The sequence below is a fragment of the Lottia gigantea genome, assembly GCF_000327385.1.
Source record: "Lottia gigantea unplaced genomic scaffold LOTGIsca_10, whole genome shotgun sequence".
Classification (NCBI taxonomy): Eukaryota; Metazoa; Mollusca; class Gastropoda; family Lottiidae; genus Lottia; species Lottia gigantea.
In genome coordinates, this window is record NW_008706747.1 from 3,736,897 (window position 1) to 3,751,563 (window position 14,667).

The 14,667-nt window shown below is 35.5% G+C and overlaps 2 protein-coding genes across 2 annotated transcripts; both read right to left on the bottom strand.

The window, feature by feature from the left end:
* Positions 1–671: 671 nt before the first annotated feature.
* Positions 672–1,611, bottom strand: LOTGIDRAFT_101919 (hypothetical protein; the record flags this gene model as incomplete). The annotated part of the gene is made up of 3 exons (XM_009046236.1): positions 672–747; positions 1,089–1,140; positions 1,533–1,611. Coding segments are annotated over 3 exons (207 nt in total), but the record flags the coding sequence as incomplete, so codon positions are not given.
* Positions 1,612–2,439: 828 nt separating this feature from the next.
* LOTGIDRAFT_211775 (hypothetical protein) lies at positions 2,440–4,717 on the bottom strand. The gene has a single exon (XM_009046237.1). The coding sequence runs from the start codon at positions 4,580–4,582 to the stop codon at positions 3,035–3,037; it is 1,548 nt and encodes a 515-aa protein (XP_009044485.1). The 5' UTR covers positions 4,583–4,717; the 3' UTR covers positions 2,440–3,034.
* Between the last annotated feature and the right edge of the window lie 9,950 nt (positions 4,718–14,667).

Below are 14,667 nucleotides of genomic sequence, written 5' to 3' on the forward strand. Positions count from 1 at the left end.
CAGACTTCCATTGCCACCACCCTCACCCTCTTGCAATCCATCAATACACCAGTGCCCATGTCCATCACATCCAACATGCATCCAGTACAGCACTCAGCAGCATCCATTAAAATAGGCTGAAGCTGTTCTACTCGCAAAATTTCCCTCATTGTACACTCCGTAACATTGCTATTTCCCAAATAAGTCAGAACTCCATTTCACTTCGTTACACCAATCTAAGCCAAAGCATCAAAATCGTCTCTCTGTAAGAAAAAGGAATTAACTGTAGTCTGAAACTCAAAGTGCAATAAATGGAGTTATTTCCCTTTGACCGTAAAAGCAGACGTGTTGAAGTCTTATCGTTCATCAACAAAACAACCATTGGAAAGACGATCAACTGAAAAAAACGGGTATGAAACAGGACGAAAAACTACAGGTATGTGCAATATTTCTAGAATCTGCTCTGTATCATGTGCCAGCCAGTGGTGTTCACACAGGAGGACATGACACAACCCCAAGAGGCTAACTGCCCCCTCCCCCTCCACTTTCAAATTTCTTTCAATTTCCTTTGAGCCCAATTCTGTGGCTCCTATCAGCCCCTTAGGATTCCTAGAAACACCACTAGTGTTAAGTCTCCCAACCCACAGAAATGTTTTTAAAAAGAAAGAAGCATGCCCCAATCTGGGCCAACCTACCATATCATTGTACTCCATGACTTGTTTTCTGATGGCTGAAGTATCAGTCCATGTTATAAAATCTTCCATACTTCTATAATTCATAAACAAACAAAATAAGGGTAAACAAAGGGACATTTCTGACACATAGTGCCCACAATCTCATTAAAGTTAGACAGAACCATTTCATTTAAAACTAAAAGAATATAAAGAGGTTTTCTAAACTTTTTATGTGTATCAGAGACACTGATGGCATCAATTTACACTATTTGGTTATTTGGTTCCTGGATAATCACTGAAAGTAAGCGTTTTATGACATCACTATACCAAACGCTGGTAGAAGTAGGCCTATCTAAGGGACTTTTATGAAAATCTACAAAGCATAATCAAGCAACAGTATAAAAGTTTTAAGAAAAGTCTGTCCTATAGGCCTACCTGGTAACTAGAAAAGCTGGATCAGTTATTACTTCTGGCCCAACTCGAATATCTATACCTAGGTCAGGAAAAAATGTGTTATACAATTCATACTGACTCAAAGCAGTATGCAACGAGGGAAATTGAGAGAACAATAGCTGTTAATCTACAAGTCTTTCCCACTTTCGATATGAATGTGAAGTAAGCCTCTAGAACAAATATTAAAAAGAAATCCAATTGTCCAATTATGGAGTCAACTGTAAAACCCAAGGAAGAATTTCTATAGCTCAGTCTATATGTATATCTTGGGTGAATAAGATACAGTTTCATGATCGGTGGCTAAAAGAGTGGATGGCACCTGCCCTCTCCTGCCCTATACTTCCCACAAAACAGAAAAACATGATCAATGTCAGCTTCAAGACGAAAGGGCCATGTGCAATCTTGAATTTATATCTAAAAGGATACGTCCTTGTTCAATAAAGGTTGTTGCAGCTTTTAACGTTTCCGCCATATTTAATTTAAACATGACAACAGGCAGACGCCGTCTGAAAATAAAATATTTATAATATAAATTATATCAAATTCAACATAAAGGGAAATAAATCACATAGATGCATTGCAGAATGCCAGTTTCATGGTTTCATTTCAGCCTATATGGATTGAAAAACAAGCAAAAGATCTCAGAAGGGTCAGAAGTGGCTTAGCATCCGAACTTTCAAAGAACTTTTAACGTCCTAATCCTAATCTTAAATCCAAAACAGCTTGGCCTCTCCACTACGGTTCTATTTTCAAAAATGTCCAGTGTCCCTTTTCTCAAAAAAATCTTACGATAATCATTTGTCATGAATTTGTAATTGTACAATGAACAATACTATATTTACGGCAAAAATTGATGAAAAGGTTTTTTGAGAAACGGGGCCAAAATGTTCACTCACCTGCAGAAACTAGAAGCTGTGACATCATCAGCTTTTCCAAGATTAGATTTTCTATCTATTAACCCTAAACCATATCTGAAAATATAAAAATATCAGAAAATATGAAGACAACAAAATTCAATATTTGAAATGATATAGATCAACATTGATTATGGGTATAAAAGAGTTGAAAGCATCTGATTTTTCTTACCTATAAGGGAGATTTAAACCCGAGGCGCCTGTTTTACAGTAGATCCAACTCACGAGCAACAGAGTTGTCTAAATGTCCTTTCATCGTTAGTGTACAAACATTTGGCTTCAAAGGTGTAAATAGAGGCTATAAGCATCTTAGATCCCTTTGAAAGATTACATGCAGATTGTACACAACAATCATCATCAAAAACCAATATTAACCAGCCACAGACAATATGTAAATGTTATTCATAAACATCAAACCAGAACCTGAAACATGTTACTTTATTTCACGTCAGCAATCTCCATACAACTATTATATTTCATATTATAATGTATAATAAAAAAAGCAAATTAAAATAAATGTTCGAGCGGTTGATTTTCGACTCTTTGCAAGAGTTAAAATAATCATAGGAATAATATACAGAAAATCATATCACTGAATTGAGCACTATAGACGAAAGCCAAAATCACTAATTAGTAATAACAATATGGCCCCAAAATGGCTGCTTTAAAGAAAAAATCTTTGGACATTATGCAAGAAATCTATCATAAATATAATACAGAACACACAGAAAATCACCGGAATTAAGTACTATTTCAAATTCAAAATCACAGAGACCTCTAAGGCCCCAACTTCGCAGAATGGCTGCTTTAAACAAAAAAATCACCGAGCTGCATCAGGTCACCTACGTATATAGTATCAAGATAATCACCAGTATCAATAGTCCCTAAATGGGTTGTCCAGAGTTTTCTAATGTGTCTGACTGAAAATTCGAAAGGTTCCAATTGATGCTATCAGTATCCCAAAACACAAAAAAAAAAGTTCAGAAAACCACTTACAATCCCTTACTTCAAAAGTCACTGAAAACGATATTGTCCTGACATTCGCAGAGTTGCCTTAAATCTAATCCCAGTCTCTGCCCTCATTACCAAACATTCTATCTTCTTGACCTCATGATTTGGGTCAACATCTAGAAAATATCGTGACAATATCTTCACTAGAGCCACCTTGATTTCGTGCATCGCGAAATTCTGACCAATACAATTTCTAGGACCGGCACTGAAAGGAATGAATGCGAATGGATCCATTTTTTCGATGTTTTCGGGAGTGAAGCGTTCAGGTTTGAACACTAGCGATTCCTGCCAATACTGAGGATTGTGATGAACACAATAGATATATATGCTTGTCATAATGTCTGCCGGCAGAAGTTTTCCCAAAATATTATGGGGGGCTTCCGTCTGGCGTTGAATATAGCTAACTGTACTATGCAGGCGCAGCGATTCTTTGATGCACATGGATAAATACGGCAACTTCTGAAGGTCATTTGCTTCAAGGTCATCTGAATTTCGGCCAACGAGAAGATTGTCAATTTCTTGCTGCACTCGATCCTGAATTTCTCCATTATCAGCCAATGAAAATAAGGCCCACGAGATGGCACTCGCAGTTGTGTCGTGACCTTCAAACAAAAACGTGTTGACCTCATCTCGGATTTCAAGGTCAGTCAATCCAACGCCATTTTCATCGGACGCCATTAACAAAATATCCAAAAAATCAGTGTATTTTCCTCGTTTTTTAATACCGTCATCTGATTGGCCGTTTTCCAATAAAACTCTTTTCCGTTGGGCAATAATGTCTTCTGCTATTTTATGTATTTTTTCACAATTCTTCATAAATGACTTTCCGAGAGCTGTTCTGAAGAATATAAAATCAGGATGAAGCCATGGTTTTAAGAATCTGTCCGTTAGAATATTTCCCAGTTCGAAAATGGCCTTGACATAAGGATGTTCGTCTCCAATATCCTGACAGTTGATTTCGTACGAAAAAGCACATTTCAAAATAACGTCAAGCGTGAACATTGTGATCATGTGACAACCTTCAAAATATTCTCCTGTTTCTGCAAATTTCTGGATTTTTGAGCAAAGTTTGTCAGCAGCCCTGTTCTTAATTTGAAGATACGGTTTCAAAATTTCAAAATGAAAGGCAGGAGTCAGTAGACGTCTGTTCCGAGCCCATTTATCTCCCTTGCTTAGCAACAAGCCGTCGCCAAGCCATGGTGTAAGGAATCGATACATGAATCCCTTCGGCTCAAAAGATTTCAGCAATGGTTTAACAGATTTAGCAGACGTCAAACAAACTTCTGGTAGCAGAAACCCAAACCAGTTTGTTGTGGCATCAGGATACTGGGCGATCCGATCACGTTTCCATTTCAAGCCATGCTCGTCAGGACGTTTTGGAAAGTCATTGAGATTTCCCCAAAACCAATGAGCTGGGTCATGGTCAAAGTGGTTCAAGATGGCGGTTCGTTGACGATATTTTCTCATGAAAATGGCTGCTTTGATGGCCACATACACTAAACAGCAGAGCGTTCCCACACTGATGATAGCAGACGTCGACAAAAATTCCATTTTTAAACTCAGTAAAGCGTAGCTCAGGTTCAAGCAAAGTTTCTAATTCCTTGAATGTTAACAGCTTTACATTAAACTAATAATAATTAAAATTTGACACAAAATTCTTATGTTGAACTGTTCAGTCAACCAATCATTCACTGACTGACTGAGTCTATATGACTTGTATTCACCAAAATTCCTCTTTCAAAACAACTAACACAAAATTCAGTTTTTTATGTACCAACCAACAGTTCATTCAATGAGTTCTCACAAGATGACCAATTGTTAATCAAGTTTATATAATAAATAATGATAATTCACAAAATCCTCTTCCACAACTGACAAATTTCTTCTATGTCCTTAAACTGTTTACTTAGTCACAGGATGGTCTGGTTTTCAAATAAATCAGGGCCACTTAATGATAAATAGTGGATCAAAATGTAGCACATATTGATAATACTGTCCTGTATATTCACACAATTAAACTTTGTATTTGAACTTTTACCTATTCCTTGATTAAATTAACACAGCTATATACATATACACAGTTAGGAGATACAGATAACATATATAATATTGCACAAAAAATCTCAAGGTTCACATATAGACATAGATATTCTCATATAGACTCAAGGTTCACATATAGACATAGATATTCACATATAGACATAGATATTCACATATAGACATAGATATTCACAGCTGTTACGATGTAATACGTATTGATAATACTGTTCTACTTCTTCACCCAACAATTATACTTTGTTCTGAAACTTAATGCTTAAAGGGGGGTAATCTAGGTGTCAATTTCAACATAAAAATTGGCAAAAATTCTTGTCTCCCTTTAATACATGTATAAAGTTTTTTATAATTTTTAAAACATTGTAAATACATTCGTACGTTTAAACCAGGTTAGCAGGTTTCTGTGACCTTTCCCAAAGCTGGCTGATGACCTCGTGAAGTCATTTTTCCTTCCTCCTTAACACAATCACAAAATTCTACCCAATTTATCTCAATATTTCTCAATATTTTTGATAATTGTTACCATAGCAACAGTTTTTCTATAATAGTTATTAATGTTGTCATTGCTATTATCATTTAACATTTTCAATATTTTGAAATTCAGAAAATGCATGGAATTAACAGGAAAACTGGTTTCTGTATTTGAAGAGGTTTTAAAAAAGGAACATAACTCTTGTACTACCTTGTTAAGCTACATACAACAAATAAGTATGGCCATTGTCCATCATGGAACAATTTCAAACATAAAGATCCTAAACAAAAATAGGTGTACTATATGTTGAAACAGTGTTAGGATTCTGAATTATCGATACAGTAGAAAATAGAAGTTAAAACATGAAAAAACTGTTCAGTAGAAAACTTCATAATGCTAAGAAACTTTCAGCTCACTGAACTCAACGCTAGAAGCAGACGACAGCAGAAAGACATTTTAGCCAGCATTTAGTCCCCTTTTATTAAACTGTTTTCAGTGGTCAAAAAAACCCTAAAATAATTCTAGCGCACTGGACTTAAAATTCAAGATGACATTTAAACAAGTAGCAGACAATATTTTAGCAAGGCAGAGGACTTTTAGTTCTGTAACAATAGCAGACACATCCAATTCCACAGCAGACGACATTTAAGCAAGTAGCAGCCGACAGTGTTTACCCACCAGATGTTACTACAAATCAAGTGCAACCTTCCAGACTAATTATTAACTTGCTTTCTCCAAACATGCCTTCTTTCACAACTTTCTTCCTTCTCAAAGGTCATGAAGGTCAAGTTGGATAAAGGGACGTTTACTTGTATTTCTAATCTTAAAGGGATTGATAAATGATTTTTTTTAACTTTAGATGTATTGAGAACACTTGCACCGTTCCAGTTTTCAATCAGACGTCTGAAGGTCTAGCAATTTGATAAAGTTATTAGTAACTTTTGCGATCGTGACATCATAAAATCCTAAGTTTTTGTTGAATTGCCATAGTTACATATATACCGACTTTGTGACATCATATAATCTTTTCTATAATTACAGGAACCACAGAAATCTTCCTGAATATATGAATGATCCAAATAGAAGTCATTAATGGTTCCAGATACTCACAAAAAAAGGTAGGAAAACCTCTTTATAATCCTGTTAATTTCTTGTATTCAATGTTATTATACTTTTCAAACATTTGCCCAATAAAATAACTACAAGATACATTCCCTTGAAAGCCTGTTCGACACATTTTTTATCATTAGACAAAAATGTTTCCAAGGCAATTGTCTTCTGGTGTAAACCAATCAAGCAGACGACAATTCTTTGTGCACGTCTGCCACTTTCTGACCTTTATTGATTACCTCCCTTAGAAGATATCTGATCGGCAATTCTTTAATAATTAAGGACATATTAAGTTTGAATTCACGGGATCCCAGTCTTTGGAACGTTCCCACCGCCTGGAACATGCTGTGATATAATTGTAACGAGTAATTCCTTAATTAATTTGAATTATTGAAACTGAGATTAGATAAGAAAGTTAGTGATGTCATGATGAATAATTTGCCAACATTGTATCAAATTGTATGACTATGTTGAGAAAGAAATTTTTGACCAATAAATAAATCAAGATCAACGATCTTAACCGCAATACGAAACCCAAAATCCAAACAATATATTGGTGAAACATTGGTAGCAGCTATTGAACTTGTGAAGGCAAGGCTTTGTTTTAGCCAGAAGGGTGAAAATCTTGAGACAGAAATTGTAACCCAATCCTTTCTCCCATTGTTCAATAATATATTGGTTTTTGATAATATTCTATAAATACAATTAATTTTGGGGAGAGGAAGGGAGGTTGTTTAAAAAAATTGGCTGAGCCTTGAAGTAGAAATACTTTATAATGCTAAGAGGTGTATAATAGAATTGGTTTACCCTTGTTTCCAAATATTACAGGCCACTAATATTTATTCTAATTTTTACTTTTAATATCCAATCAAATTACTTTATTTCTTAAAATATATTTTATCTTAGTTAAAATTTGGGAAACAAGGACCCAATACAGCTAGCTGGAAAATAGATGGTTAATTTGCCAAATTGAACCGAAGACTGAGAACTCATTGAACAGTGATCTGTCTGAAAGCTGAGCTGATTCTCAATAATTCAACAGTGGCTAAACTACCTCCGGGACTGATTGAACCAAGTCCACGGGCTTGGGAGGGGCAAAAACCCATTAAAGTCCACGGGCCCCCCACTAATCTAGTTGAGCCACTTCGACACAAGAACAAAATGATAAATGACAAAAATTGACACTTGATTATTACAATTTATGTAAATCTTATTTTCGATGGAAATAAACAAAATATTTTTGACAAGAACTCAAACAAACTCAAGTCATAAAAATTGTCATTTCCTAAAATCCTAATTTTCTAATCAGAACTTTGAAGAGACATGTTTGCTTAGCAACAATAAAAAATCAAAATGGCCAAACAAACCATTGGGTCACTGTCTATCAAAAATAAATTTTCATAAAATCGTCTCTCAAAGAATGAGAAAAGTTTGAATGGATGTGTTTATTTTGTGCAAATAAAACAAAATGTCCGAACAATGGCTGCCTATCAAAAGTACATCTCACTAAATCCTCCTCATAAGAATTAAATGGGCATGTTGATTCAGGGAGGGTCAAGCTAAAAATGTCACTGGTCCAAAAAGGTTTCAGAGACTCAAACGAAATAAAGGGACGAATTTACTGTAGAAAATTAAAGCGCAAAAACAAATGTCAAAATGTAAGACAAGCTGTTTGACTGGTCCATCAAAAAATTAATTTCAAGAAACACTCTCTTTAACCAATCATAAATAAACAAATTAAAATCAGTTTAGTCAGAATTGACAAGGTTTGAGCAGACGCACAAAAAATAGGAGTGTGAAAAGGGAAAAGAATGGATATGAAACAGGGATAGTTTGGAATACCTTTAAACCTAAAGATGGGCTCTTTCTGCCATTCAGTGGAACGATGGAAATTTTGGGCAAGGGTATTAACCTACAATTTTTAGTGATTTCCACCAAGGGATTTGGAAAGTGTACTGCTTATGTGGCCTAGTTGCTTTTTCTATGTTAACACTTTCAACCTAAAGATGGGATCAAGTCAAGCTGCCCCTTGACAGGATCTGAGAGCCATAAGATATTCAAAGATAGCAAAAACCTCATTAATATAAGAGTATTATAAATGCTATGATATCAGGCGCTCTGGGTTCAAATCCCTTGATGAAATAAAACAGCCCTATTCCAAATTGAGAATTATAGGCATTGCATTTCAAACGTCTGATCAATATTGAAATTCGGAATTTCCTTTAAAAAAAGAGTAAGGCATTTCAAACCAACCAACCAATATCAAGACTGCATTCATAATAGTGAAAAGAAATTAACAACCAAAAACATAATCAGCAAACAATGCGAAAACTGGTGTCAAAAATGAAAGAATTAACGCAAACATTAGGAAATGAGAGGCTATAAACCGAACGAGACAGCATTGTGTTGATAATGAGGCTATAGAATTGGGTATTACCATGACAATGGGGTACCTGGAAACCCACTTTACACGTTTAAAAGACAGCGTTAATCGGAATAAAGATTTCTTGATTTAATGACAAGGTGTTTCACGCCTTTATTTTATTTAAGTTAATTAGGGTTTGAGATATTATTATTGATTATTTTGAGGGGAGGGGAGTGAGAACTTGAAAGGAAGGTGGAAAAGACGTGGAATTGGGGGAGGGGGAGGGGGGGGAATGGGGATGAAATGAGTAAAGATACCATCATCAACTTGTTTTCGTTTTATACTGAATATTATTTTTGTGTCCTAGAAGTATATTCTTGCTTTGATCAGTTATTATAGGTTATTTTGGATATGTTATGTGCTGAAGGGAAACTATGTAGAAGAGATAACTACTTGTTAACAGTTTCAATGGAGAAATTTAACTTTGGATTAGAACTTCTCTGTACAAAAAAAAAAAATGTTAATAATGATAATAAACTTACAGTTTTTCTAATAATTGTGAAGAAGATTCCACTCTAAATGGATCTTTAATATCTAATACTTTTATTTTCTTTGCCAGTTGTCTGATGGTTGCCGTCAACTTTTTATATCTGAAAAATACAAAACATTACCGATATCAAAAATGTTCAGGGTCGGAAAATGTCAATGTTTCTTATCACTTACTCTGTTTGTCGCTGGTATACTTTTTCTAGTTCACAAGGCTTGTATTTTATTTCAGTTATTCATTATCCTACTTTTAATTTTTTCCTGAACTCTTTAACGATCTTACGTTTCAAAATGTAGCCAGAAGCTGATGTTCACTGACACTGATTTTTAACCAAAGTTCTATCAGCTGGTAAAGTTTATATTTGGATGACTTAATCCCTTAAAGACAGCACTTTAATCTCTAATCTAATTCTAGTTCATCACTCATCATACAATTCTTAGAAACGGTGTTAAAAATATTCCTAGAGTTATTTTCAGAATTAAAAAGTTTCTGGTATAAAAATATAATGACTCATCAACTAATGTATGTCAATCAGAGAATTTGTTACATTCCTGAAGATCAAGCATTATGCTTCAAGTCAAATTGTGGTTGCCTGTTTTAGGACTCAACGAAATCAAATGCAAGAATAGATTTGATCTGAATCTATGAATAATCTTCAGTAAAACATATTCTGTTTGAATTGAAATAGTTTTCATGTTGAAATCCATAGTCTCTACTTGTGACTTAGGCCAGTGCTTCTATAGGAGAGTATCTTCTATAACGCCTATAACAATCAGTGGCAGGGGGTACAAATAGGGGGCAGACTGACTCAATGGGGGATAACTGCTGAGGCTGAATGCAAATTTTTGTTACTCTGTGGTGGTGTCATAGTCGCAAGCCTCTCATAGAGTGTCTTAGAGGGTTTTCACAAGAAAATTTAAGAAAAAATGAATTGATTTTGTGCATTCTGACATCACATATTTTGGAGAAAAACGAAGACATTTAGATTTGATGAAAATAAAGTGGGGGTACAATTGGGGGTACAAACGACTTTTCTAGGGGGGCAAATGCCTCCACTGTTCCCCCACTGACTACAATCTAGGTAAACCATGCCTGGCTATATGAATAATTCCTTGGAGAAGTCAATAACTTTCCAACTGTGGTAGTGACAGTACTTCCCTCTAAAACCGTTGGACTTGATAAGATCATATGCAATCTCAGTAAATCTCATCTTCACAATGGCAAGCTATTACGAACTAGTTTAAAATTCTATTGTCACAGCCAGTGCTTCCGAGAGCGAGTTCAGTGTTGGATTTCAACCCCTATCTGGGTTGTCTTAGTTAAGTTTAGTATTTGTCTGCATTAAGCTATACTTTAAACAATGTCATTCTTTTCTGGTGGTCTACTTGGTCTCAATATTTAATGGAGTTTTATTATTAACTAATAATATTACAGTTTTTCTTTAACTGAGTTGTTTTATTTAAGTTTAAGTATTGTATTTTGACTGGATTAAGTTGAATACCATACAAAGTCATATACTTTTAACCTAACCACTTTTTTGCGAGTTTCTACCTGCCTGTGGCTTCCCGCATGAGTCAGAACATTACAACCTTCTGACTGAACCAACAGGAATAACCGTCAGAAAACTGTTAATTATGATTACAATACCAACTTAACAACGATTATTATCTGCCATGAGTCTCTTTTATTCTAATGTTCTTTAAGTGTTATGACAGCAGATGAGAAAGAACCAACTATTTTTTGTCTTGTCTACCAGATGGTCCTTGAAGTCACCTCTACAGTATTCCCCACCCCTGCTTCCTGTATTCATATTGCCCACTGTTCTGCACCGGCCCCATTTCTCCCAGCTAGCAGATATTCAGTAATAAACGTAAAAGAACTCTATGGGGAATGACTGTAAGATATTCCCCCAGCATTACTTCTTGTATCCTCATGGACAACATCTCACCCCTACCTTTAAGATGTTCACTGAACTGAACACCAATGGGAACTGAATCAGTCAACTTCTTGTGTCCCCACTTGTTGAGTTATGTCCCCCCTTAACTCCACCCCCCCCCCCCCCCTCACCCTCCTCCCCCTTACTGCCCTATCTACATAACAGGTAATCAGTAATGTATGCCAATAAACTCTGTATTTACCTGGAATTGGGAACTGTGTGAGTCACCTGTAAGAATAATCCCTCACCCTTACTACCTGTATCCCCCACCCCCTACCAAATATATAATATACATGTCAGTGAACTTTGTATTTACCTGGAATTTATCAAGACTATGGGAACTGAATGAGTCACCTGTAAGATATTTCATCATCAACATTTCTAGAAGATTTGTGGCTTTTCGATTTCTTTTATTCTTAGTGCATTATTCACTGTATACTAAAAAGTATAATCTGAAACTCTCACTCCTGTCTCCTGTTCAGTGAGTTCTCATGCTTTTCTCATACATTGCTATACACTAGCTGTCCTGATGAGGATTGAGTATCTGAAACATGTGTGTCAGCAGTATGAGATGAGCTCTTGTCAATTATATAACATTCAGTTCTATATTGGAAAGTTAATTTCCATTTCTAAAAACTAACAGTCCTGATGAGGATTGAGTATCTGAAACATGTGTGTCAGCAGTACGAGATGAGCTCTAGTCAATAAGCTAACATTAGGTCTATATAAGTAACTAGCTCAAAATTTGAGCCTTCAAGTCCATGTGTATCCATAATTATTCACGTTTGAAAGTTAAAAATTCATCTCAAATTTTAGTGAGACTATGCTATATATAGAAAACACATATATAGAAATAGACAGTGAAATTTCTAGTTTGAGGTATATTTGAAGGGATTACACGATTTTCATGCGTTTTAGTACTATAGTACCTAAAGTGAAACATGGTATAATTATGTGTTTCCATACTACTGACACAGTAAGACAATGTTAAAATAAAAAGATCTATCTAAATGTTTATTGTTATCTGTTTAACAGGTTGATTTGTTTTACAGAAACCGACTCTGAGACATCTAATTATATAACCATTTACATCTATTACAACATACAAGTCTAATAACAATAATAAGAGTGGGTTACTTGTTTTTTTGCTTCAGATTGGGCTAATGCACTGATGCTATGCAGTGTGTAATGAGGGAAATAATGATAAAAGATAAATAAGTTTGGCATGTTTTTGCTGGTTTTTTAATTGTTCTTGATCTGGCTAATAAATTCAAGGCCTTGTGCCATGCAGTGTGCAATGATGGAAGTTTGCCAGGAAAGTGCCCAGTGCAATAACACAGTGTAGATGCTTTTTAAAGTGCAGGCATACAAGCAGTCTTGGTTGAAGATTTTTGTCGCCGATTAGAGTTTTGAGTAAAATTTTGCTAGACAGGCCGTCATCATCCAATCAGATTCATTTTCCTTTCAGTTGTATGCTCCGCAAGTGATTATCAACAAGGTGGAAAACAACACTTATTGTCTCCTTGTGTGCCCATGCCAGCCGGTGAAACTCTCGACAAAATCTCTAACCAAGACCTTCAATGCTTCATGTGCCCACACATTATTGTTCAATATCCATAGAAAATCTTGAATTCGTGGTTGAAGAAAAAATGGGAGATATTATCTCAACCTGAACCTTAGACTTCCATGCTTCTGAGGGAAAAGATACAAGGAACCAAAACCTGGACGCAACGTGTCCAGATCAGCAAAATAAAAAATAGCTAAAACGAAAGTAGAGTTAAAAAAAACGTAAACATACTTGGTATAGTCTTCTCTGCGCTGAATAAAATATCGTTTCAGTATTTTCAGCTCTTGGATATTATTATCAACCTCCCAAGATATAAAATCAACCTTTTTCAGCAACTTTTTCTCATGATATTTCAGTTTTCTAACCATTTTGACAAATTTTTTGTTTGTTTACATCGAGCACGTGTTTTAACCGGAAGTCTAGAGAATTAACAGGGGAGATAATTCATAAATGATTTAGTAGACTAGCCTACAACTAAATAATTTCAACAAGAGATGCCTTTTAAGAATGAAGAAATGATTTGATTTTTTCGCGATTGGAATTAGGGCCTACTCTTTGTTATTGTCAAAATGGCACTGAAAGTATTCAGAGTTTCATTGTTCCCTAGCCAATGCTTTCAGTCTACCCCGTCAAGCAATAAACTAGGTTAATATCAAAATAAAAACCAAATGTCTTTAATCAAAGTCTTTTTTACCCCCCCCCCCCCCCCTACCTAATGATGCCCAGTAACGCCAGTCATGCTAAAGCTATGATTAACATAGTTCCCAAACACGCTCGGCAGTGGCGTAAAACTCCAAAACCCCCGGTTCAATGAATTACCAATAAAAGAGTAATTAATATAAAGGGAGGTAATTGAGCCTATGTTTATTTAAGACTATATTAAAATCGATCGGAAATCTTTCCCACGGTTTCAAACATCCTTCTTTAACAATAATCTCTACATAGTCAAAACTCGCCTTAAAGAGGCTAGCTCGGTAAAATCGGGGCAATTAAGATGCCCATGAAATCGGACTAGAGCGGGGTTTGAGAGGAGCAAATTCAATGGTTAGGGGTAACTTTAATAACTGAGAGTCTTTGTGAAGCCTTAACTATAACTGGTTTCTGTGGGTTATGCGCATTGGTTGTTTTTGATCGTCAGAATCTAGTATGTTGTGTTTAATTCGCTCACCTTTCTGGAACACCTGATGCCACTTTGGAAGTGATTTTGTCAACGCTATGTCTTATTTCGGGGAGTCCATTGGCAGACAATTCTTTTGATATGGACGCTTACACTGTTTAGCATTTGGATGGGCCTAAACTCAAATGGATATCTTTTGCTAAACATTTAGGTAAGCATTCCCTAATAATACAAACGTTTGGTTCAATAGGTCCGAATTTTCTTACGCTTTCGCGTGTCGACCCTACGAATTGGTCTCTGCTTGCAACCATTTTAACTTGTTTTCAAAAAACTCCCCAAAGAAAGTAACCAGCTGACGTAGCCACTTTAATAAAAGCGATTAAAAAAGAAAAGAAGTTTTTACTTTGTATTACTTTGTAATAATACCGTGAATAACCAACACAGCCCAACCAATTGGCGCGAAATAG